This window comes from Rhinopithecus roxellana, chromosome 9 (genome assembly GCF_007565055.1).
Source record: "Rhinopithecus roxellana isolate Shanxi Qingling chromosome 9, ASM756505v1, whole genome shotgun sequence".
NCBI classification, from domain to species: Eukaryota; Metazoa; Chordata; class Mammalia; order Primates; family Cercopithecidae; genus Rhinopithecus; species Rhinopithecus roxellana.
Genome location: NC_044557.1, coordinates 10,991,914 through 11,015,539, shown reverse-complemented (window position 1 = coordinate 11,015,539; position 23,626 = coordinate 10,991,914). Strand labels below are relative to the sequence as shown.

Below are 23,626 nucleotides of genomic sequence, written 5' to 3'. Positions count from 1 at the left end.
AAAAACAAGTTTGCTGACTCCTGATCTACAAGAAGGCATCCAAAGGCAGGTATACTGGAAGGGATTTATTACTTACACCCTCAGAGGGCCCAGAGAATACATTCTTTACCAAGGCTTTGCAAAATACATGCTTAAAAGGCTCTGTAGTGGTGGTCTGTAGAAAACGGAGAGCAGAGGGAGATGAGAACACTGAAATTCAATGAATTTATGGGAATGACAGGCTTCTGGAGTGGCAGAGGTCAATTAGTGGATTTCACCACCAGAAAGATAATGCGGCTCTACCACAAGCAACAGAGCCAGAGCAGTAATTAGAAGGTTTTGACCCAGAGAAATCTGCGGTCGTGGTTGTCCGTAGGCCCTAATATAATGAACCGGTTAAAGACCTATTAAAACTGTAAAAACAAAACAAAATAGAAAACTCTAAATCTAGTATGCAGAGGCTTAGCTTATCAAGAGAATTCTAACCTTCACCCAATTCCAAGATCTGAGTTAGTTATCAACTACAATGCCGAAGAGATCTACAGCCATTTTCCAGACTTCTGGGGGAATACTGAACACCGGCTCTGAGAGGACTGTAGTGACTGTGGTCCACCAGGAGGAGATTATTGGTGCTCATGTGATAGAGTTTGGGCCCAATGGTTCCCTCATCGAGAGAGGAACAAGTTGAATAACCCTTAATGGAAATGCTTGGGAGTAAAGTGTTCTGAATTTCAGATGCTAGAATACCTGTGTTATATTTACCAGTTGAGTATACCAAATGTGAAAATCCAAAATCCAAAAGGCTCCAATGAGCATTTCCTTTAAGTATCATGTCAGGGCTCAAAAAGTTTCAGATCTTGGAGCATTTTGGATTTGGGATACTCATCCTTACAGACTGGCAGAATCCCCATGTTGCTTCCCTTACACGTGGAACAAGGACTATGATGGTAGAAAAGGCCAAGTAAAATTCCTAAAACTCTCACTTCACATGATACAGGGGAGGGAGGTTTCTATTATGTTCTCATCCAACATAAGTATGTGTCCTGTCCAGAAGACATGGAGACAAACAATGGATTTTAATGAAATTTTTCAGGTGGAGACTGTTTAAAAGGGATAAGGCAAAGACACAGGTTGAAATATATATGTATTCACTTGGAGAATTAATGATAGAATGAATTGACGTATTAATTATGTTCTAGAAACTGTTTATTGGGTCACAAAACCCCCTTCAAAGATTAAAAATAAAAGTACTAAAAACCATCTTCTGTGATCAAAAGGCAGTAACATCAGACAGTAACAATAATAAAAATATAAAAACAACACCAATCCACAACCAAAGTATCAAACCTGCAATTTAAAAACATCTTTCAAACACAGAGGAAACAACTGAAATTGTATTAATAACAATAAGGAACACTCTACATGTTCCTATCTATGATTTAGCCTTTAGTAAACAATATGCAGAAGACAATTTTACAGTCTTTTATATACTAAACTTAAAGAGAATAAATATAAGTAATTTTCTACTGAAGAGTTTAGAAAAAAACTGCGAATAAAGAGAGAAACTTAGAAGGAAAAACAAAGAGCTCTTTAAAACATTTCAAACTTTCAACAAAACATTTCTCTGAAAATCCAAACTGCTGATTCATTTTTTAAAAGCCATTCATGGATTTAGTCTGTTATTTCTGTTTGCAAGAAACACTGACAAAGGGTAAAAGTTTTTACTTCATGAAAATACCCTAGTTGCTACATTTACCCAAGGTAAATGAGTAAATCAAGGTACTATGATTACACACACTTACAAAAACACACGAATCACTGATATTTTAATTTTATAATTACAGACTAAACTGAATTCTTACCTTTTTGCTATTTGATTCTCAAGATGTTTTACTTTTTCTAATAACTGTTTCTCAACAACTTCTCTCTCCAATATAAATTCTTTTAGGGCAGTCTGAATAGCTTCATCTTTTTCACAATTAAGCTTCTGAATTAACTGTTCTCTGTCTTGTTCCTGGCTGATGACCAATTTTTGTCTGTCTTTCTCAAGGTTCTGGATAATAGCTTCATATTTCTCTTCTTGTTGGGTGATTTGTTCATCTTTCTGTTTTTCAAGAGCACTCAATTCTGAGTTCAATTTACTCTGCAGTTCAATTATTTGTTCTTTCAGGGTGTTTTCTATTTCAAATGCTTGGTGATGCAAAGATGTTACTTTGTTTAATTCAGCTTTAAGTATATTAGATTCTTCTTCATGTCTACTAATTAACTCAGAAATACACTGATCTTTTTCAATTGTCATTAAAGTTCTTAGCTCTGCTAAGCCCACCTGATAATTTTCATTATTATCCTGAATTTTTTGGTTGAGTTTACTGATTTCTGTTCTCAAATCTTCTGTCTCCTGTTCAAGAAGAGATTTCAAGGTCTCCTTCTGCTGGGCTCTGCTTTCTTCCAGCAAAATTTTTATTTCATCAGTTTCTGCTTCCTTCAATGCAAGTTCAACCTCTAACTTGCATCTCATGTCTGACAAATCAGAAACTTTGAGTTTTAATTCCTGTAACTGTTGTTCTTTTTCCTGGATAACTGCAGCATGAGATTCTTGTATTTGATTAATTATTTGTTGGTTTTCCTTTTTTAATTCCTCCAAAGAAACTCTGTGGTCTGTCATAACCTTCTCAAACTCTTGTATGTGCCTAACCTGAAGTGTGTCCTCTAATTCCTTTAGATGACTTTGCTCCAAAGACTGAAGTTCTGCCCTCAATAACTGTAACTTCTCATCATTTTCAACATGGAGCTTTTTTAAGTCTTCTAACACTATTTCTCGTGACTGCTTCAGTTCTTTAATTTCACAATTTTGAGAGTGCATTATATTTTCCATTTCTAACAACTTCTGATCCTTTTCATTCTGCAGGCAGATTACAACTTCTTTTTCATGTTTAACCAAAGCAAATTCATTATCTTTATTTTGTAAAACCTCCTCAAGGCATACTAACTCTCCCTTCAATTTTTTAATTTTGTTTTCATTCTCTTCAGTTTCCTTTATTAGTGCGTCAAGTTTACCTTCATATTCATTTTTTAAAGACTGTAGTTCTTTTTGATGTTTTTCTTTTAGTGTTATTTCCAGAGAACATTTTACTTTTTCAATAATGTTTCTTATTTCTACTGCTGTACATTTTAATGAATTTGAGAAGTCACACTGTTCTTTTTGTACAAATGTTCTAAAGTGGCAAAGGTCTTCCTTAATGGTTTGTATACTGAAGTGAGAGTCTTGGGCAACAACTCTACATCTTTCTAACTGGACATTCAGAGAAGCATGATCTCCAAAATCCTCCTTACCACATACATTTGTATCCTGCATACGTCTACTGTCTATTGCATTGATAACTGATGAATAAAGTGATTCCACCATCATTTCTGGGCTTTGTGGATCACTTATAGGATTAGGAGATGACAGATTTTCTTCTATTACAAACTCATTCACAGCAGACATAAAATCTGATTCAGGACTTTCTGCTAATGAATCCAAGTCTAAAGAAACTTGGTGAATAGTCTGTTCTATGTTTGGATGAGGAATAGTTTCAAAATCAAATGTATGTGCATCAATGCTATCTGGAGATAATTCTTCTAAGGGACAAACTGCAGGACATAAGGGATCCTGAACAGTCAGTGGTGGAGGAGTTCTCGGTGAGGTAGTAGTTGTAATTCCTGCTGTACTTTCCATCCTTGGTGAAGAAGCAGACTGTGGGGATGTCTGACTCACAGATACCTGGAAAACAGAAAGAAAGGCGTAAAGAGCTGCACCAACACAAACATTTTACACTAATGAAGAAAACTGTTTGAAAGAACTGAATTTGCCTTTTGTTCACTCAGTAGATCTGTAATGGTCTGTGACATTTCATCCAAACTTTGTGCTGCTTTTACCAAATTATGTAGAGCAAGTACATGCTGGTGTAGAGGTTCAAAGTCACAAAGTAAGGGAACCCTGAAACAGAATGCAATAAAATTAGACTTCTGATTTCTTAATGAAATAGCAGATAACTGCTACCAAATATTTTGATATGCCAAAAATAACAAGAGCCTTATCATTCCTTTTAAAATTAATACCAGAAGTACTTTAAGAACTTTGTGTCATAATCAGTGAAGTAAAAACTTAGGGCCAAACGTGGTGGATCGCACCTATAATTCCAGCACTTTGGGAGGCCTAGGCGGGTGGATCACGAGGTCAGGAGTCTGACACTGGCCTGGCCAACATGGTGAAACCGTATCTCTACTAAAAATACAAAAATTAGCAGGGCGTGGTGATGGGCTCCTGTAATCCCAGCTACTCAGGAGGCTGAGGCAGGAGAATTGCTGGAACATGGGAGGTGAAGGTTGCAGTGAGCCAGTATCGCGCCACTGCACTCCAGCCTGGGCGAGCCCGTCTGAGACAGACAGAGTGAGACTACGTCTCAAGAAAAAAAAAAAAAAAAAAAAAAAAAAAAAAAAAAAATATATATATATATATATATAAAGTCAGAAATTTCCCAACAGCATGCAAAAAGTTTCTACTGGAAAAAAACAATTACATGTAAGGCATACCTTCCTTTACTTTACCTTCATTTTCGATCATTTTTTATTCCTCAGATATTTCTCAAAGCAGTCACAGGAAAGCCAGTCTATCACAAATATTTCTTATCTTGGCACCTCTTAAGATTACTGGTACTACCTGGCACAACTCCAGAATAATAAAAACATTTTAAGGTTATAAATTAGATTAAAATACTGATGACATTTACCTGAGGAATGGCTGAACTTCCGAAGGACAAAATGATTGCAGAAACTGTAAATCTTTTAATGAAATATCTGGAAGTTCACAGTCAAACTTTCGAGGCTTCTGAGTCTGTACCAAAAAATAAATTAATTAAAAAAATTTTTTTCAACCAAAAACAGAGGGCAAATTTATATGATTTCTTACTATAATTAAATTTACTATACCAAACTAAAATGCTTTAAATGATTAAGCAACAAAAAAAGAAATATCATTCAATAAAGATATGGCATATTATTTTTCTGAGCCTTTAGTAAACTGTGACGTGAACTGCTAGTGATCAAGGGATGCGCTTGTTCCTCCCCTTCTCTGCGTTTAGCATCATTTTATGGGAATTACAGTATTCCTATCCTATATGTATGTGTATGTGTGCGTGTGTGTGTGTGTGTGTGTGTGTGTGTGTGTATATGGTAAATATGAAGTATATATATATTTACCACGTTAAAGTCACTAATATATTAAAATATACACATGTATTTTTTTTTCCATGTAACACTTTCTTATTTGCTGTTCCCTTGACCTTTCCATTACATATTCCAGAAGACAAAGTTTTGGTCAATTTTAGCTTCTGTAAAAAATATTAACTGGTAAATCCTACCAATTCGTTATTTATAAAATTGCCAAGAGTTGCATTAAAAAAAACTTCAATAGTTTTAAATCATTACTCAAGCAGATGTGGAGATGTCAAGATGTTCTTCATAAAAAAGAGTTCTCGGATAAATAAGTATGGGAATGGCTATGTCACCAATTCTTAGATATTAAAAAATGCATACATTTAAAACACTAAGAAATCCTGCAGTACAGAAACATGTTTAACAGCTAAGCACAGCTGGGTGTCGTGGTTCACGCCTGTAACCTGAACAATTTGGGAGGCCAACGTGGGCAAAAACACTTGGGGCCAGGAGTTTGAGATCAGCTGGCCAACATTGTGAAACCCTATCTCTACTAAAATACAAAAACTTAGCCGGATGCGGTGGCGGGCACCTGTAGTCCCAGCTACTTGGGAGGCTGAGGCACAAGAATAGTTTGAACCCAGGAGGTAGAGGTTGCAGTGCGACGAGATCGTGCCACTGCACTCCAGCCTGGACAACAGAGCAAGACTCTGTCTCCAAAACAACAACAACACAGCTAAGCAGTACATCTGATGGGAGTAAAAGTCCCCATATTGCTTTGATCGTGGAAACGTTTCTTCTTATGTAATAAAATTAATGACCCCAGATAATAATGGTTAAGAAATATACCAAACTAATGTTTAATTTCAGTGAAGTCTAACTGAGGCTTTATTATTCTGATTTGTCAAAATATAAAGGGGGGTGGTGTGAAAATATAGAAGGGCAAGGACGAGGCAGAGGCTGTAAAGGAGGAGGGAGGGAGAAGAGCGGTGGAAGAAAGAGGAGGGGAGGGTGGAAAGAAAAAAAGGAAGAGACAAGAAAACAAAAAAAACTAAGTGAATCTATTTCTACCAATCCTAACAGTGCTGTATAATGTATCTTCCTGTGTTATGAAGATTCTTTATAAAAATTATGAATGCAAATATCAATCTTTATGCTGACTTTTATCAAGCTTTATGCTGACTTTTAAAGTCAAAAACACTTTTATTTTGATTTTTTTAAAACCACAACAATTTCTGCAAGTTTCTGATAAATGCCTCTACTTCTGGAAAAAAGGTTTTAAAACATACGGAATTTAGTCATGGTTAGAAAATAAATACATACACAAAAGGAAGGGGGCCAGGAGTCCAGTCCCCTAAACAGACGATTTCTTAAAAAAGACTTCCCTGTATAAAGAAATTAACAATATGGTTATTTTAGAGCTTTATTTAAGGCAAAAAATTATCTCTGGTTTTTGAAAAAGTAAACTAAAAGTTGACAGTACTTCAAGTTTAAAATTTAACAATGGATTCAATTCTATACACTTTAAAAGGAGTATTTCCTAGATATCAATGGTAATTAACAGCATATACATCAAGTATGCTACAGAAAATCCAAGTTTATAAAAACTTTTTTCCTTTACAAAAGTAATTGAAATTATTAATGAACACTTACTAAATAATTTCCCAAAGGATTCCCTTTTTGATTTTTCTGCTTCATATAATCTCTTTCCATCTTTCACTAAAGCACCAGCCCACTAGAAGAGGAACGCTTATGTTAAACATAAACATACACCAATTCGTTAAACTTCATATACATTTAAAATAGAATTCAACTTGCATACCTCCCTGTAGTGTTTTATGAACATTTTTCTTCTTACAACCTCAACAACAGCTAAGCAGTACATCTGAGGAACTGTACTAAGAGCTTCAACAATTTTGACTCTTTCTAACAGCTCTATCACGAGGCGGAGCAAAGCTTGTAACTTCTCTCCATCTTGATCAGCATGAAGCATTACAAAGCAACACCACCTAGAGAACAAAATCCATCATTTTCAAAATTCACAAAACTTTACTTAGTTACTTACTAAGTTTACTAACTTAGTTAAGCCAAAGAAATCAAGATATATAAGCTCTACAAAAATAGTCTAATTCCAAAATTCATCAATAAGGTATTTCAATAAAATTGCAAGGAAAAATCACCCTATCATTTGGGAGAAATAAATATAAACACCTACTCTAAACATCTTAAAACAGATATATAAATGAATCACTTACTTCAGTCTGACATGTAGGTTATTTGCTAGTTCTTGCTTGGCAGTGGTACACTTCTGTTTAATATCTAACAGTTTTCTATGATTTTGCAACATAATCATCAACTGATTTGCGTGACTCAGGCATAAATCAGGTAATACGGATGCATCCTTTAAGTTTTCAGCTCTCTTCTGATTAGCTAAAAATCCCTTTGAGAAAAAAAGTGTTTCAAACGACATTAATTTTGTTTCATGAAAGGTATGGACATTCAGTTAACTGGAAAATCTTTATGTTAAACACAACCCGTTCTGCGCCTTCTAACAATATTTTTAAATCCTCTATTTTTCTAGAATTATAAGACCTAGAATTTTTAAGAATCCTATGCTCATCTTTAATTTTTCAAACTAGAAGAAAATAAAGGCTGGAAAGATAAAGCCACTTAGCCAAGGATATACTTAGCAGTCGATGAGAACTAGAAGCTGTGTGTCTAGACTCCTATAGCACTATCGGTCGGTCACAGCACAAATAAAACAAGGTCACTGAAAAACAATGAGGGATTTAACCTAGCAAACATTATACAATAGTATATTAGACACTTTCCCAAAATACAAAAATAATAAAATGCCCTTATAATAGTTATTGAAAAAGTCACTGCCCTCTCCAGTTATCTCTGGACTATATTTTGTTCCACTGATCTGTGCTCCCATCACTAGGACAATGACTGAATTGTGTGATTTTGCACACAGTTAATACTTTATTATTTGGTAGAAAAACCTTTTTTCTGTTTTTCTTAGCTGTCCTTACTCATTTGTTTTTGTAGGTAAACGGTGTATCTGTCAAGTAGGGATTGTGTAAGTTACTAATTAATTTCGATAGATTTGCCATAATCTTCCTTCATCTCTCTCAAGTATATTTAGTTTTCTTTATATATGGTCCAAAGATAACTTAATAAGGTTATTACTTCATACTTTATTGCTACCACAAAGCTTTTTCCTATGCTATATACTAAGTGGCTTATATGTAATAATGCTTTAGGTTTTGTACATCCATCTGATTGCTGTATTGATACTGTAAATAAATCATTATCCTTCTAGGAACTTAACTTTATGCCCAGCTAAAGGATAAGTGTGTCTTCCAATTTTCTGGTAGTTCTGTTTCATGTTTTTCCTAAATATTACAATATTTAGATTTAAACGATGTATATTAAAGTCAAATTGATTCAATATCTGAAAACAAGACAATTTTTATAGTAACTGTATGCTTTTTCCTTTCAAGATACTCTTTGGTTAACTGCAACTATGATTTTTCTACAATGTAATCTATTAAAAAACAATTTGCTACTTTTATCTCCTTTCGCAAAGTCTGGTTTTCAATTACTTTTTATTGAATCCATGAAAAATATAGAATCAATCCCAAATCTAAATTTTAGACCATTAGTAAAGGATTTCCTGACACCAAAGCATGTAAGTACTGTATTGCTAAAAGAAGGAAAAAATACTGTTTTTCAATAAACTGAATTCCATATTTGCTCAACCATCCTCAATATAATCCAGACTAAATAGAAAAAATCCTCACAAATCATGTAGTACTAATTACTAATATTTCTACACACAAATAAGGTTTGACAGCTACATTATAGCACTACAGTACTCACAATCCTGTTTCAGATGCATTCTGCCAACTTTTGTTTGGGAAGAAAACTCCCTGATATTTCCTAATTTTGCTGATACCCCTCAAGGATACGAATGGCTAGAGAATGAACATTCAGGGCTCTAGTGTTACACAGCTTTATAGGTTTGGTGAGTGAGGTTTTTTTTTTTTTTTGTTTTTTGTTTTTTTACCAAAACCATGTAGAAGGGTCTACAACAAATCCTCATAAATGTTGTGGTTTTAAGAAATTACCCCTTCAAAGGCATTTGAAATAGTCTGTGTCTTATGAGATGTTCAGGCAATAAATAATAAATCCCTTTCCACAATTTCTTTTCCCTTTTAATTGGGAGTGGTTTTAAGTTTTAATTGCTTTGTAGCTAGAATGAATTATACTACGTTGTAATGTGTTTAGCAAGATGTTAAATCAGCTCCTAAAACTGGCTAAACTGAATTTATTTACTTTTCACCAACCGCATTCTGAAGGAAGTACTGACAAACTATCTGCAACAGGGAAATACCATTGGCAGCAACAAAAGTAACTGATGAAACATCTGTAAATAAAAATTTTACACTAGCCAGAGGCTAGATAGAATTGTAACATTTCTCAAATTCAAAAAACACAAATCCAAATTCTCATTTTATTAAGTATTGATGTGTTTCTATTATGTATGTATCAGGAATGTGTGGTAAGGCCTTGTAGACAGAGCAGATGTCCTGCCTCCTTGGAGCTTATATTCTGGAAAAAGACTGTATTAAAAAGCATCTAATTAATAATTACAATTGCGGTACAGGATAAGTACAGCATACTAAGAGAAAATAAACCTGATGATGTGACCAAGACTTCAAAAATGGAAACGTCTGGCTGAGGAAGTGATGCTTCTGCTAAAACCTTGACTCTCTACATCCCTTGGCAGCCCAAATCATGACAATACAGGTGTGAAAAGTTGTCTCACTTACCATATACCTCCTAGCTTCAACTGGGTATCCCTTTTCTCTCATGAGCTCACTGAAAATAAGCTTACTAACTGAATCCTCTCACCCTCAGATTCACTCAGGCACACTCAACTGAAAACTGTCTACCTCGGGGTCTACATTTCTGCCTTACAATTTTGCTCCCAATATACAACCAGACAACATAGATGACTTCTAAATACACTTATTATGAATACTTAGGAGTATCAAAAAATATCCATTGGAGAACTTAAATAATCAAATATTTAATTGCCTCAAAATGTTTAAAAGGACTATACCACTCAGGTATCAAATAAAGAAAAGATATTTTATAAAAGTAAGAATATTATCTATAGTATTCATTCGGTGTTCCTTATATTCCATGAGCTACCATAGTTTAAAACAATAGCAAAATACTACAAATAAATTGGGGGGAACTAAGATGTTGAAACAGGATGCTCTATGAGCATAAGACAACAAAAACTAATTTTGTAATTTTCATTGGAACAGAAATTTTCACTCAATTTTACTTCAGTTTAGATTCAGGGAGGTTAAATGGTCAGATTTAGAAAGCAAACAAGAAAACCTCAAATACGCAAATAATGCATTCTTCCATTTTGAGGAAATAATATTATCACCCAACTACATTCCCAGAAAAATACTTTTCCTTGTATGACAAAACTCCATTTGCTGAAACCAAGTAGACTTGCGGGCAATATGAGCAATAAATATCTTTTTATATTATTAACAAATACAAAACCATCCAATGTACCTGCCTAATTGACTCTTCAAGTGATACAAAGCAGGAGGACTAACAGCAATATTTTAAAATATTGAGAGATTAAGGGGAGCAAAGAAAAAGCAGACAGAGAAAACTGGAGTATCTAAGGTAAGAGAATTGAAAGTTCTGGTTTATTCAATCTGAAAAACAGTTATAAAGAAATCCATAGGATTTTATAGAATGACGGGTTCATAATATGAATAAATGTAGTAATGAATTTGACTGCACCAAAATTTAAAGCTTCTGATTTTCAATCCATATAAATTATCAACAGAGACAGTATCTGTAATAAATCTATAATAGACAAAGAATTATCTAGATAATATATGAACAATTCTAACAAAAACATGAAGAAGAAAATGTGGAGAATGACAATTCAGAGTAAATACATGGCAAACACTGATAACAGAGAAATTACTCTTCTCCTTACATACTGGAAGTGTTGACTGACTTTGCTTCTATGGCAGGCATTAGAACATTATTAATTAATATTTAAAATGAACAAACACCTTAATCCAACAATCCCATTATTGGAGATTGTGCCTACAGAAATACTAGAACATGCATGTAAAAATGGGTATAGTGCAATATTCAATGAATATTTCTAATATGGAAAAACTGAAATAAACTAAATAATCACCAAAAGAAGTATGGTTAAATAAATTTTGTTTGATTCATTCTATGGAAGTTAAAAAACAACAACACTGCAGAAGAAGCAAAAGATCAGGAATACAGAGTTCTGTCTCTAGTAATGGTAGTCTGTAATGTCGATCAAGCTCCCTGTGGCTTTAGGGATGGGAGATCTAGGAAGTCAGTGAAGAAGCCAGGCACCGTGAAAGGGCTAGAATCCAGGAGAAGAACGAAACCGAGAGGAGAAGTTAGGTGACTAGGAATGCTTTGCTCTGAGGAATTCTGTTGATTCTTGAAGAGGAATCCAAAATTAAAAATAAGCAGTCAGCAGTCCTGACTTCCCTGAAGGGCTAGAAAACTGAAAATTGAAGACCAGAGCCAGCCAAGGAAAGGTACAATGGAACAGAATTTGTTTGCGTTCAGATCCCTAAAACCTATATCCTATGATTAAGGGTAAACTAAAAGTAGAACGGCCATCCCAAGAACTAGAATACCAACTTCCAATCATCCAAATCTCTGAAACTGAACTAAAGTAATTTATGATGGTAACTGCCCAAAGTACCTACCAAAAGCAAATATAAATTCTCTGCAGAAGAAAATGTTATCCTAGGCCTCATAATATTTGATTTTTCTTATTTAAAAAAAAATCAGGTACATGAAAATGCAAGAATGTTAAGAGTGAGAATTACAAGAAACACCACCAAATATATGGCTGGGCGCTGTGGCTCACACCTGTAATCCCAGCACTTTGGGAGGCCGAGGCAGGCGGATCACCTGAGTTCAAGACCAGCCTGACCAACATGGAAAAACCCTGTCTCTACTAAAAATAAGAAAATCAGCTGAATGTAGTGGTGGGCACCTGTAATCCCAGCTATTTGGGAGGCTGGGGCAAGAGAATCGCTTGCATCCAGGAGGCACAGGTTACAGCAAGATGAGATAGCGCCACTGCACTCCAGGCTGGGCAACAAGAGCGAAACTTCCTCTCAAAAAAAAAAAAAAAAAAAAAAGAAAGAAACACCAGCAAATATAAACAGACACACAAGAACAGGCAACATAGTGAACAGATAAAGACTTAAATTGCTATATGCTTATTAATGTGATCAAAGAGATGATGAATGGCTAAGACTAAATATTTGGGGGTGGAGAATATGAAACTATATAAACAAAAGAACCAAACTGAAATTGTAGAGCTGAAAAATGAACAAAAATAAGAAATGAGCAAATGGTTAGCTAAGTTAGACACTAAAAAAGAGAAAAAGTTAAAATGTAGGTTAAAGGTAAATATCTAGAATGAAGCACAGATGGATAAAAAGAAAATACAGGAAACAAGTGTAAATGAAATGGATATGGTGAAAGGTCTAAAACGTCTAACTGGAATCACTGAAAGAGAAGGAAAAGCAAGCGAGGGAAAGAGAAACTGACTCAGATTTTTCTCAAATGGTGTAAGTCATTAAGCCACAGATTCAAGATGCACTACAAGCCCAAAGTAGGATAAATACAAAGAATGCCACATCTTGGCACCTCATACTAAAATTGCTAAAAATCAAACAAAAGGCAAAGAAAAGACCACAAATAAAATGCTAACAACCTGGAATTTTATATGAATCAGGTAAAAATATCCTCCAGAAATCAAGGTGATTTAAAGAGATTTTCAAACGACAGAACTGAACATATCACTAAAAGGAAATACTAAAGGACATTCTAATTTACATCAGCCTTAACTATGACGTCAAGGAAGTATGTTTTACCTTAAGAAAAAAGGAAAAAAGTTAATATGGGGATGTAACTATTTATATGTTTCAATGAAAGAACACAATTAGAGAAAAAATACTGGCAAGGAAAATTAAACTAGAAAAATAGGTGTCAGAATCTGATTACGACATTCAACTATTCAGCTATGGGTGGTTTTGACACAATGCTTGTCATGGTGGGTGAAGGACAGGCAATCATGAATTTAAGAGAGGTGCTGGTTTGCTAAGAAACGTCCACGTTTACCACTCTTAGCCATTCCACCACCTTCCTTTGGTTTAAAATCCACTTTTTCAACAGTTCTAGGATTATGGCATTAAATTAGATCTAAAACCTAGGTATTACTATTAGAAGTATTAGTAAATTCTTCAAGCTTTCGTATTTTCCTTCTATTCTTAAAAAATTTCATTTCTTATCCTTTGTCCTACGGGGGGGAGGGTAGTAGGAAGCATTCAAATTTTTAGCACAAGAATGGATAGGATCATATGCTTTCAATATATCAAAAAATGTTCATTTCTGCCCCCAGCCTCAAGTAGCAGTTTCATGGTTTATCTACAGGAAACTCAACCATTAAGAACATGCCTTTCTGCTTTATTACAAGCAAACAATATATTACAAATATTCAAGGCTAAAGTGAAAATACGGTACACACCAAATTGATATTGCACATACAACATGTGTACAGAAAAACTACAAATTTCTTTTCCTGAGAAAAATCTAAAATAGGTACCTGAGCAAGCTCTTTCTGTTCATTCACCAGTCGGCCACAGCTAGCAATCATCTGGTCCAGGGCGTAGAGCCGATCTTCAAGCCCTTTAATGGCTTTCATATTCTGATTATCAAGTTTGGCAATAGTTTGACGGCATTCTGCTATAAATGGTCGAATAATCCTTGGATCAAGCTAAATGACAAGGAAACACATATGAATACAATTTTCGGCAAATAGTTTAAAATGTATTTCATGCTGTTCTGACATACAGCTTAAGAGAGAAAATAAGTGACAAAAGACATAAAAAAGCAAAAGCATGGGAACTCTATAAGTTATACTTTCATAAGAAGGTCAAGTACAGGATAAATATCCTAGACAACAGTAAATTTACACTAGAATACATAATTAGGAATACAGTTTCAGGAATCACACATTTCAATCAGTGTTACAATTTAATCACTTCTCAATCTCTCTCAGAAAAAGGTATTTTCAATGTCAGCATAATATCATTAATTCTCTTATCAATGCAACTTCTCTTTAAAACATATAAACTTCTTTGGCAAACTTATCTCCCTCCTGGAGACAGAAGATAAAACTTCTTTATTCTCAATCTCTATCTCCTCAACGAATCTGCTTGCTCAATTATGCTTTCTCACTCTTCCATCTCTACTGTTCCCTGGCTTTAATTCTACACATTTGCTGAAATTCATGGAACCTGTAAAATTTGCCAGTAATGCTCCTGGTCCCTTAAAAAAACATTTTACCTGGCTGCCTTTCCGTCTGCGTTTTCCATAAAAACTCCTCAGCCAAAAACTACCAATGACCTTGCTTCACTTGAGGCTCTTTAACAGTTAGCATGGCAGATAACCTTTTCCCAACCTTATAGGCTCTGGGAAGTTACTTCTACTGGTTCCTTCATAGCATCCTTTTCTGGCTCCTTTTGCTCTGTCTAATCTTTCTAAAATAGATGATTCAGAAGGATTTTGTCCTTAGCCCATTTTTACTGTTCTCAATATGATTTCAGCGTTAAGTGTAACTTTTCTGGAGATAACTCCCAAGTCTACTTCAATCACTCATCAGTCTCACAAATTCTGAAGCTGTGTTTCTGTTTACCAATAACTACATGTGGGTATCAACCATGAAACCTTCTATTATTGACTTATTATGCTTGTTCCTAATAAACCCCTCAAATGACTTTCTTCTGCCCACAGAAAATATCCAATAAATGTAGAATACAACAAAAGCTTCATTGATCTGATCAGAGAAAATCAAGCCTCTCATCTTTTCAAGCTGAAATGTCTATCATTTCAAGATAAACTGTGTTTTTCTATCTCTGATCTTTGTTCACAATTCTTATACTGTTTAAGTCAACCTCTCCTTCTATTTAAAGATCCTAGTCAAATACTACCTCCCGCATACTGCCTTCTCTAATCTCTACAGTGGAAAAAAATTGATTAATGCATAGAGTCTTGTACGCAGTGAACATACAAAAGCAATTAAAACTAAACTACTTTATTGCTATTATCAAAAATCCAGTGCAGTTAAATAAAAGGCTGCATGTCTACCACCACCAAAAAAATTAACAAAACCATTATTTCAGAATAGGCACCACTAGTTTTGCACAATGTTGTCTCAACTGAAACTTGTACATTTGTGAACATTTTCTCACTTTTCTCAATTTTGTGGTAACTGAGTCCAATGTGTATATATTTCCACACCAGAGTACTATGTAAATCAAAGTCTGGTTACAAATTATTAGAATGACAAAGATGAAAATTGGTTCAAATGTTCAACCTGGGCAAAATTACAATTATACATAAACTTAACATAGCAACAACTTAAAACAAACCAAAAACAAGGGCTCCTGAATACAACGTATCTGAACTTAATTAATTCATTGAAAGTATAACTGCACTGACAAACATAGGAGAGTATTTGATGATTCACTAAAAAGTTTGCATAACTTCCTAAAAAAAAAATTTTTTTTGAGCCAGGTTCTGGCTCTGTTGCCCAAGATGGAGTGCAGTGGCATGATCACAGCTCATACTATAGGCTTCAGCGATCCTACGGCCTCAGCATCCCTAACTGCTGGGACTACAGGCATGTGCCACCACAATCAGCTAATCTTTAAAACAATTTTTTGTAGACATGGGTCTCGCCCTGTTACCTAGGCTGGTCTCAAACTCCTGGGCTCAGGCAATACTCCCACCTTAGCCTCCCAAAATGCTAGGATTATAGGCATGAGTCACTGTCCCCAGCTGACTTCCTAAAATTTCACTGCACTTAATATTTTATTTCATTTGTCCACAGGTAATAAAAATCTTTGAAGAAATGTTTTAGATTACATATATTTAAACCACAGAATCTCATTAGTAATTATTTAGCCAATTTTGAATAATTAACAGGTAGTGATACACTAATTTTTACTCTTGGGCTCTTTGGCATCTACAAAGGCTAATATTATTTTTAACTGAGAAAAAAACTATAAAACAAAGTTTCTTACACTCTCTCTTAAGCCTCCCAACTTTAAACCCACTCCCCTGCATAGATTCCTTAAAATCACAAGTTGTCTGAAAGAAATGCTAAAGCTCAATAAATTATGCTGGCATTAACCTGGACAGTTTAGAAATGTGCTAAATGCAGACACTTCCAATTATTAATTGTCAGAAACACAAATCAGTGTGCCTTTTGTAGTATAATCTGAAACAGAACACTCAAGCGTAATCTTAAAACCAGGTCAGTGGCTCACACCTGTAATCCCAGCACTTTGGGAGACTGAGCCAGGTGAATCACCTGAGGTCAGGAGTTCAAAGCCAGCCTGGCCAATACAGCCAAACCCTATCTCTACTAAAAAATACACAAATTTGCCAGGCATGGTGGCAGACGCCTGTAATCCCAGCTACCCGGCAGGTGAAGGCTGCTGTGAGCCGAGATTGTGCCACTGCACTCCAGCCTGGGTGACAGAGCGAGACTCCATCTCAAAAAACAAAACCAAAAAAAAAAAAGAGTCTTTTTAGAAAGAATACACTAAAATCTAAAAATGTGAGTCTACAAAAATGCAGCAATAATTCTAAATTTTTTCTGATAAAATGGGGGAAAAACAATAATTCACAAAACTAGCATCTCTTAATCCACAAAAATATAAAACTAGGAATCCCATGTTAAGTGACTTATGGATGACAGAGGTAGTAAATGAATGTCAATGCCCAGATTTGAGCCCGTGTGATTCCAAATCCTAATTTCCAAAATATCTGTGTCTCGACTAATTTCCCGAGAAAGACATTTTAATTTGGCAGTTGAAAATACATGTTACAAATACTGTTACAATTGGAATTAATCTGCAAAAACGATAGATTTAAACTAAATTTCCTTTTATGGATAAAAAATCTTGGCATATGTTTTTATTACTTCATTGGCAAACAGCGCTACTGCAATCAGATATCAAGTAGGTTAGTTGTTTTGGACAACTGTTTAATAAAACAGGCGTAAAAAACCATCTTCAATCAGAGAGAAATCTCATATTCGGTTCATCTTCAGAAATGCCACTAGTGTTATCAAGAAAAAGTACAGTACTCCTGAGAAGAGAAAAATATTGATCTAATAAAAACATCAAGGAAAAGTGCCATTCATTATGCAATAATCACATTTACAGATCATGTATTTTGTAAAATATAAATAAAAACATATACATAAATTTTTCCAAATGGATTTTAATTGCTTTAGAATATATATTTTTTTGATTTCAAACATTTATTTTAAATTCTGGCATACACATGCAGATGTGTAAATGTGTGCCATGGTGGTTTGCTGCACAGATCATCCCAGCACACCTAGGTAATAAGCCCAGCATCCAATAGTTACTCTTCTTGATAGAGCAAGTAATAAAAAAATCTAATGGGCACACACAACTAGTGAGTACTACATTATAGGCACCATTTTAAAGTCATGTTAGCTAATTTTGAAACAAACAAGAATAACCAAATAAAAGTTTGTATTTTGCTTTTGTAATATAATGGTCATGTAAAATATCACAAAGACTTCAGATGTTGTTGCTATGCCTATTCAAAGCAGCATTAACCTCTAAAAAGAAAAAAGTGATTGCTTAGTAATAACACTACAGCTAACTCCTATATTCTGAAGGTATAAATATTTCTGACATTTATTTATTCATTCATTCATTCGAGATGGAGTCTCACTATGTTGCTCAAGCTGGTCTTGAATTTCTTGCCTCATGTGATCCTCTCGCCTCAGCCTCCCAAGTCACTGGGATTACTGGTACAGGCCACTGTGCCTGGCTGACTTTTCATTAAGTCAGAGGATCACTGTTCCTTTCCTTTAGTGATACCAAGTGAAAAAAATCTATGACTCTGTGAGATTTCACACTAAACATGGAAATACAAAGCCGATTTCAGGTTCTCTTCATATATATAACTCTGTTCTGACATCTGGCACAGTTTAATTATAGAAAATATGACAGGCCAGGTGCAGTGGCTCATGCCTGTAATCTCAGCACTTTAGAAGGCTAAGGCAAAAGAACTGCTTGAGCCCAGGAGTTTTGAGACCAGGCTGAACAACATAGGAAGAAGACCCCGTCTGTGCAAACAACGAAAAAATTAGCTGGATGTGGTGGTGTGTGCCTGTGGTCCCAGGTACTCGGGAGGCTGAGGTGGGAGGGTTGCCTCAGCCTGGGAGGTAGAGGCAGCAGTGAGCTATAATCATGCCACTGTACTCCAGCTTGGGCGACAGGGTGAGACCCTATCTCAAAAAACAAAACAAAACAAAATATCTCAATTATTCTGATCACAATCACGTAAGCGATTATCTACAATCATAAATGGAATTTTCAGGCTACTACAATGTCAATAGTTTAAGCAGGAACACTAACTTTCATTCATTTTTGGCAGTGATCAATCTTTGCATAACATATTACATACTTCTCTGACAAACATGTCTTAATGGAAAGAAATGCTTAGCCTATAGAATGTCATCAAGAAACTGGACACGGAAAGAATTACAAAACCTAGATTTTTAGTTTTCCATTTTACTGTATCCTATACCTTTAACAGCAATGTATGTATTCTTTTTTAGGCATCCCAGACAATGTGCTATCCTGCTCTAAATAGTGAATCAAAGATGAACTCTTTTTCGACTGCGTGCTCCTTGAAAAGTTTAACTATTTTTAACAATTATCTTTTGACAACAGCAGTCTTCACAACATTATTTAATATTTCTGTAACAATGAAACATGCCCCATCAACTTCCTTCCTGGTGTCAAAGATTTTGCATCAGTTTACGGATCAGATATGAAGGGGTATTTATTCCTCAGGTTTAAAAGGTTTTCAGGTGTGCTGGAGAAGACCTTAATCCAAAATACAAGCTCACTATAATTATAAAATACAACTAAAAACACAGTATCTACGTTTCAAATTTTAAAGATCTCAGGCAGATGCAGTATTTAAAATTTCTTCTTTAAAAGTCAGAAAGAGGTTGCCTCTAAGGAAATGGTGACTGGAAAGAGGCACAAGGGGACTTTCTGGGCAATCAAATTTTCAGTATCTTAATTTGTGTGGTGGTTATTCCTTGCATGAACCACTCAAGACCTGTACAGTTTACTGTATGTAAATTATTCCTATTGCACTAGAAATTTTCCTATTAATCTCAAATAATCTTCACAAATTTATAATCAATTCATAAATAAAATTATGAATTAATTTGATTCAACCTATGTTAAAAGTTTCACTGCAAGGCTCACTTATTTCTACTAAAAGGTAATACCCATTCTCTCAGTACATAAAATATTTAGGATAATTTAAAATAGTAAAATGACAACAGAAATACCAAATTAACATTACTTACCCTGCTCATAGAATCAAAGCACTTCCTGACCAAAGATTCCACATCATTAGGTCTATCTTGAACATTTATCCAGTCTAACAAAGAAACATTAAAAAAGGGCAGATCACCATCTTTAGTGTCTATCGTAGTTTCATCTTGCTGATGAACAGTACTTTGACAAGATTCCCTAATCTCTTTGCCACTTTCAGCATCTGTGGTATCTGGGGACACATGTTCCACTGACTTGGGAAATGAGGTTAACAAAGATTGGTCAGTTGTTCTAGGCATATCAGGAGACAGCACCAGTTCAGTGGATCTTTTCATCTCAGCTTTTTCCTGGCCTTCATGTTCAGGTAAAGAATCCAGTCTTCCCAAACATTCTCTGTAACTATGTCTGGTTAGGCACTCCAATAGTGGAATCTTGGCCATTACTGAAACTGCAGTTCCTAAACTTAAAATACAAAAGATCTGTCAGTAAAACTATGAGACTGCTCTAGTTAGGAATTAGCATGTTTGAATGAAATCACATATTATTACATACACAAATCTCACCACCTCTCCATAACATTATACCTACATAAACTAGTCTATGAGTTAGCTATTCACTAAAAGAAGTCTAGTTTAGCAGAGAGAGGCTATCATTAACACATTAAAATATCACTCTAGGGCCGGGCGTGGTGGCTCACACCTGTAATGCCAGCACTTTGGGAGGTGGAGGCCAGCAAATCATTTGAGGTCAGGAGTTTGAGACCAGCCCGGCCATGGTGAAGCCCCATTTCTACTAAAAATAAACAAATTAGCCAGGTGTGGTGGTGGCAGGCACCTGTAATCCCAGCTACTCAGGAGGCTGAGGCACAAAAATCGCTTGAACCTTGGAGGCGGAGGTTGCAGTGAGCTGAGATGGCGCCACTGCACTCCAGCCTGTGTGACGGAGCGAGGTTCCGTCTCAAAACAAAAACAAAAGCAAAAACAAACAAACAAACAAAAAACGCTCTAAAGTAAAGCTAGCTATATTAAAGAAGTGAACACCAGGCTTTTATAAAACCTTAAAGGTAACAAATTTAAATTTACAAAAAGATTCACCATAGCAGTATCTTAGAATATAACCTTATGGCCTTAAGTAAATCAAATATATCTGATACATTGAAAGCACAGGATAAAAATAACAATCCTAATAAAGATAACTCTTGTACTCATAACACCCTAAAAATAGGTTTATGTTGTCAAAAGCATGGGGAATATATGAAATCTTAGTGATTTAACTTCTATAAAATCATATGCAATATGATGTAGGTCCCTACTTTAAATTGATACAGCTAATAGAACCCATAGAAAAAGTTACTTAAAAAGGTTCTCATTTAAACTTTAAAAAGATCTTTCCAGTCTTAATGAATCCTTCTCTTTCCTCCCAAGATTTTTCCATTTTTAAGGCCAAAATCGACCTAACAGTCATACCACAAAAAAGAGAAATCTGAATTTAAAAGGTTACCCAAATTTAAAAAAATGAAAGAAACAAAAAGAAAAGACAAAGATCAAAACCAGAACATGCTACTTGCCTCTAATTCAAGGTCAAGATAATTAAAAGAAAAAAAAATCTACAGATCCGAAACAAAAAACCTGAACACAAAATGCTAACAGCATATGCACACACACAATAAGGGTTAGTTTCATGCTGAATTACTGTTATATTTTCACATTAACTATAGCCCTTTTAAAAAAAGAATCAATGTGTATTAAATGTACTTCTATGCAAAGAACTAAAACTTGCCATCTTAATGAGCGTTGAAAACACATGGGCTGGCTGGGTGCAGTGGCTCACACCTGTACTCCCAGCACTTTGGAAGCCCAAGGTGGGCAGATCATGAGGTCAGGAGATTGAGACCATCCTGCCTAACACGGTGAAACCCCATCTCTACTAAAAATACAAAAAAAAAAAAAAAATTAGCTGGGCATGGTGGTGGGCGCCTGTAGTCCCAGCTACTCGGGAGGCTGAGGCAGGAGAATGGAGTGAACCTGGGAGGCGGAGGTTGCAGTGAGCCGAGATCACGCCACTGCACTCCAGCCTGGGTGACAGAGTAAGACTCAGTCTCCAAAAAAAAACAGGGCTTTTTTTTTTCTTTCACCTCATCAAACCTGCATCAGGATGGTAATATTTACAAAGAACTTAAAATTTTCCTCCATTGTCCAGTGTTTGAAAATGTGCCTATTTCTGTTAGATGTTATTTTTCACATGTTGCCTTTTGTTTACTGGACAAGATATAAGCAAAGATTCTTGGTTTTATAAATGACTTCAAAAGTATTTGAGGTCTTATTACAAGTAAAACAACTCAAGAGAAAGAAATGTGGGAGACTCATAAGATACATGGTAAACAGAATTATCATTTTTAAATTAAAAACTATAACCTACAAAGCACTATCAGAAAAGGCTCAAATAATAAACCTCAGTTATAATAAATATATGGCCTATAAGAAACAAATTTGCAGTGATTAAACCTACTGATAAATTTCAAAGGCATTTTAAACAAATATCCATTTTAATGGCAAACATACTGAGTAAGTTTTAACTTGATGTCTTCTATGGACTGCAGATAATTTGAATAAATACTTTCAAACTTGAAAAGTAGCTTTTGGTATGAATTTGAACAGTCCTCCAGGTTGGCCATAATTGCAGCCCAGCCTTGGTGCTGAAGATGTTCATCATGTACAAGACCTTCACAAAAAGAACAAAGTTTCTTGGCAACTTCATACATTTCCTGTATTGAAAAAGAATACAAAAGAAAGTAAAAGAAGGCAATGGTTTGTTTGCAGAAGTTTTCATACATTTACAAACATGTATGTAAGAATGCGTTCTAGAGCACATTTAACAAAGTGCTCCAAAAGACTGTTTTAGTTTACCTCTGTTCACTTCTGTGAAAGCCTAAACGTAAGTGAGGTGTTTAACGTAAGAGAGGTGTTATAACCTATAACATAAGTGAGGTGTTTCCGAGCAGGTATCCTAAGACATAGTCAAAAGAAGAATCCATAAGATGCTACCTCCGAAAAACAAAGGAGTAGGGCTTTTAATTATTTGACTAATGATCAACATCTGCCATCTCAAATGTCACTGTCCTCTGGTATTATCTCAAGACATATATGTTAAAAACAATTTTTCGTGAAGGCAAAGCTAAAATACATCATCTACTTCTAGATTAGTATAACTATAACACATTTAGTAACCTTAAATGAGATTCTAGAAAATATTTATTTACGCAGTTAAAATACCTTCAGAAAACAGACATCCGACATTCAGTTCCAAAGAATGAAGAATAAAAATAATTAAGGATAAATTACAAGGCAGCAACGTATATTGCTTTATATATGGAGATATATAAAGAAGTCCACTGTCACAAAATATTTTAGCTGGCTAGGAAATAAGACAGATCATTCTACCTTTGTTAACTGATGAGACAGATATAAAAGTCACAAAAGAGAAGTCAAAACTTTCTGAAGGCATTTAACTTAAGTATCAAAGTGTGAAAAGAATATGAACAAAGATAGGGAAAGAAGTACTTCAAAAGAGTGGAACATGATGAAGTGGCAAAGAGAGGAAATATAAAATGTTATTGGTTAAGAACAAATGGTCTGGGGGAAAAAGCGAGAGAAAGAGGGCCAGATGATCAAAGACCCAGAAAATACTAAGGTAGGGAAGGAATTGGACTTTACTCAGAAAAGACCTCCTGAAGAACTCTTTAACATGAAGAACGTAATCAAATAGATGCTTTAAGAAGACTGATAATATGGAAAATGTCATATGGTGGAATGGGAAGGCACCTAAAAGAATGGATGTAAAATGATTATCTTTAAGTTGTCCAGGCAAACTGTAAAAAAGCTACTGTAAATACTGCAATGGTTGGTAATCTAGTTACCAAGGTAAAT

At 35.0% G+C, this 23,626-nt stretch overlaps 1 protein-coding gene across 3 annotated transcripts in view; it reads right to left on the bottom strand.

The window, feature by feature from the left end:
- RB1CC1 (RB1 inducible coiled-coil 1) overlaps positions 1-23,626 on the bottom strand; it is an 88,667-nt gene that overhangs the window by 27,962 nt on the left and 37,079 nt on the right. For 2 of the 3 annotated variants that reach the window (XM_030937526.1, XM_030937525.1), the window contains exons 6-15: positions 22,262-22,464; positions 19,733-20,162; positions 13,898-14,068; positions 7,431-7,615; positions 6,998-7,184; positions 6,829-6,910; positions 6,499-6,560; positions 4,752-4,855; positions 3,832-3,958; positions 1,842-3,742 (exon numbers count right to left, since the gene is read on the bottom strand). In XM_030937526.1, coding sequence (XP_030793386.1) covers positions 1,842-3,742; positions 3,832-3,958; positions 4,752-4,855; positions 6,499-6,560; positions 6,829-6,910; positions 6,998-7,184; positions 7,431-7,615; positions 13,898-14,068; positions 19,733-20,162; positions 22,262-22,464 — 3,452 coding nt within the window. Of the gene's footprint in view, positions 1-1,841; positions 3,743-3,831; positions 3,959-4,751; positions 4,856-6,498; positions 6,561-6,828; positions 6,911-6,997; positions 7,185-7,430; positions 7,616-13,897; positions 14,069-19,732; positions 20,163-22,261; positions 22,465-23,626 lie in introns of those variants that run through there. The other variant, XM_030937527.1, reaches the window with a different exon arrangement.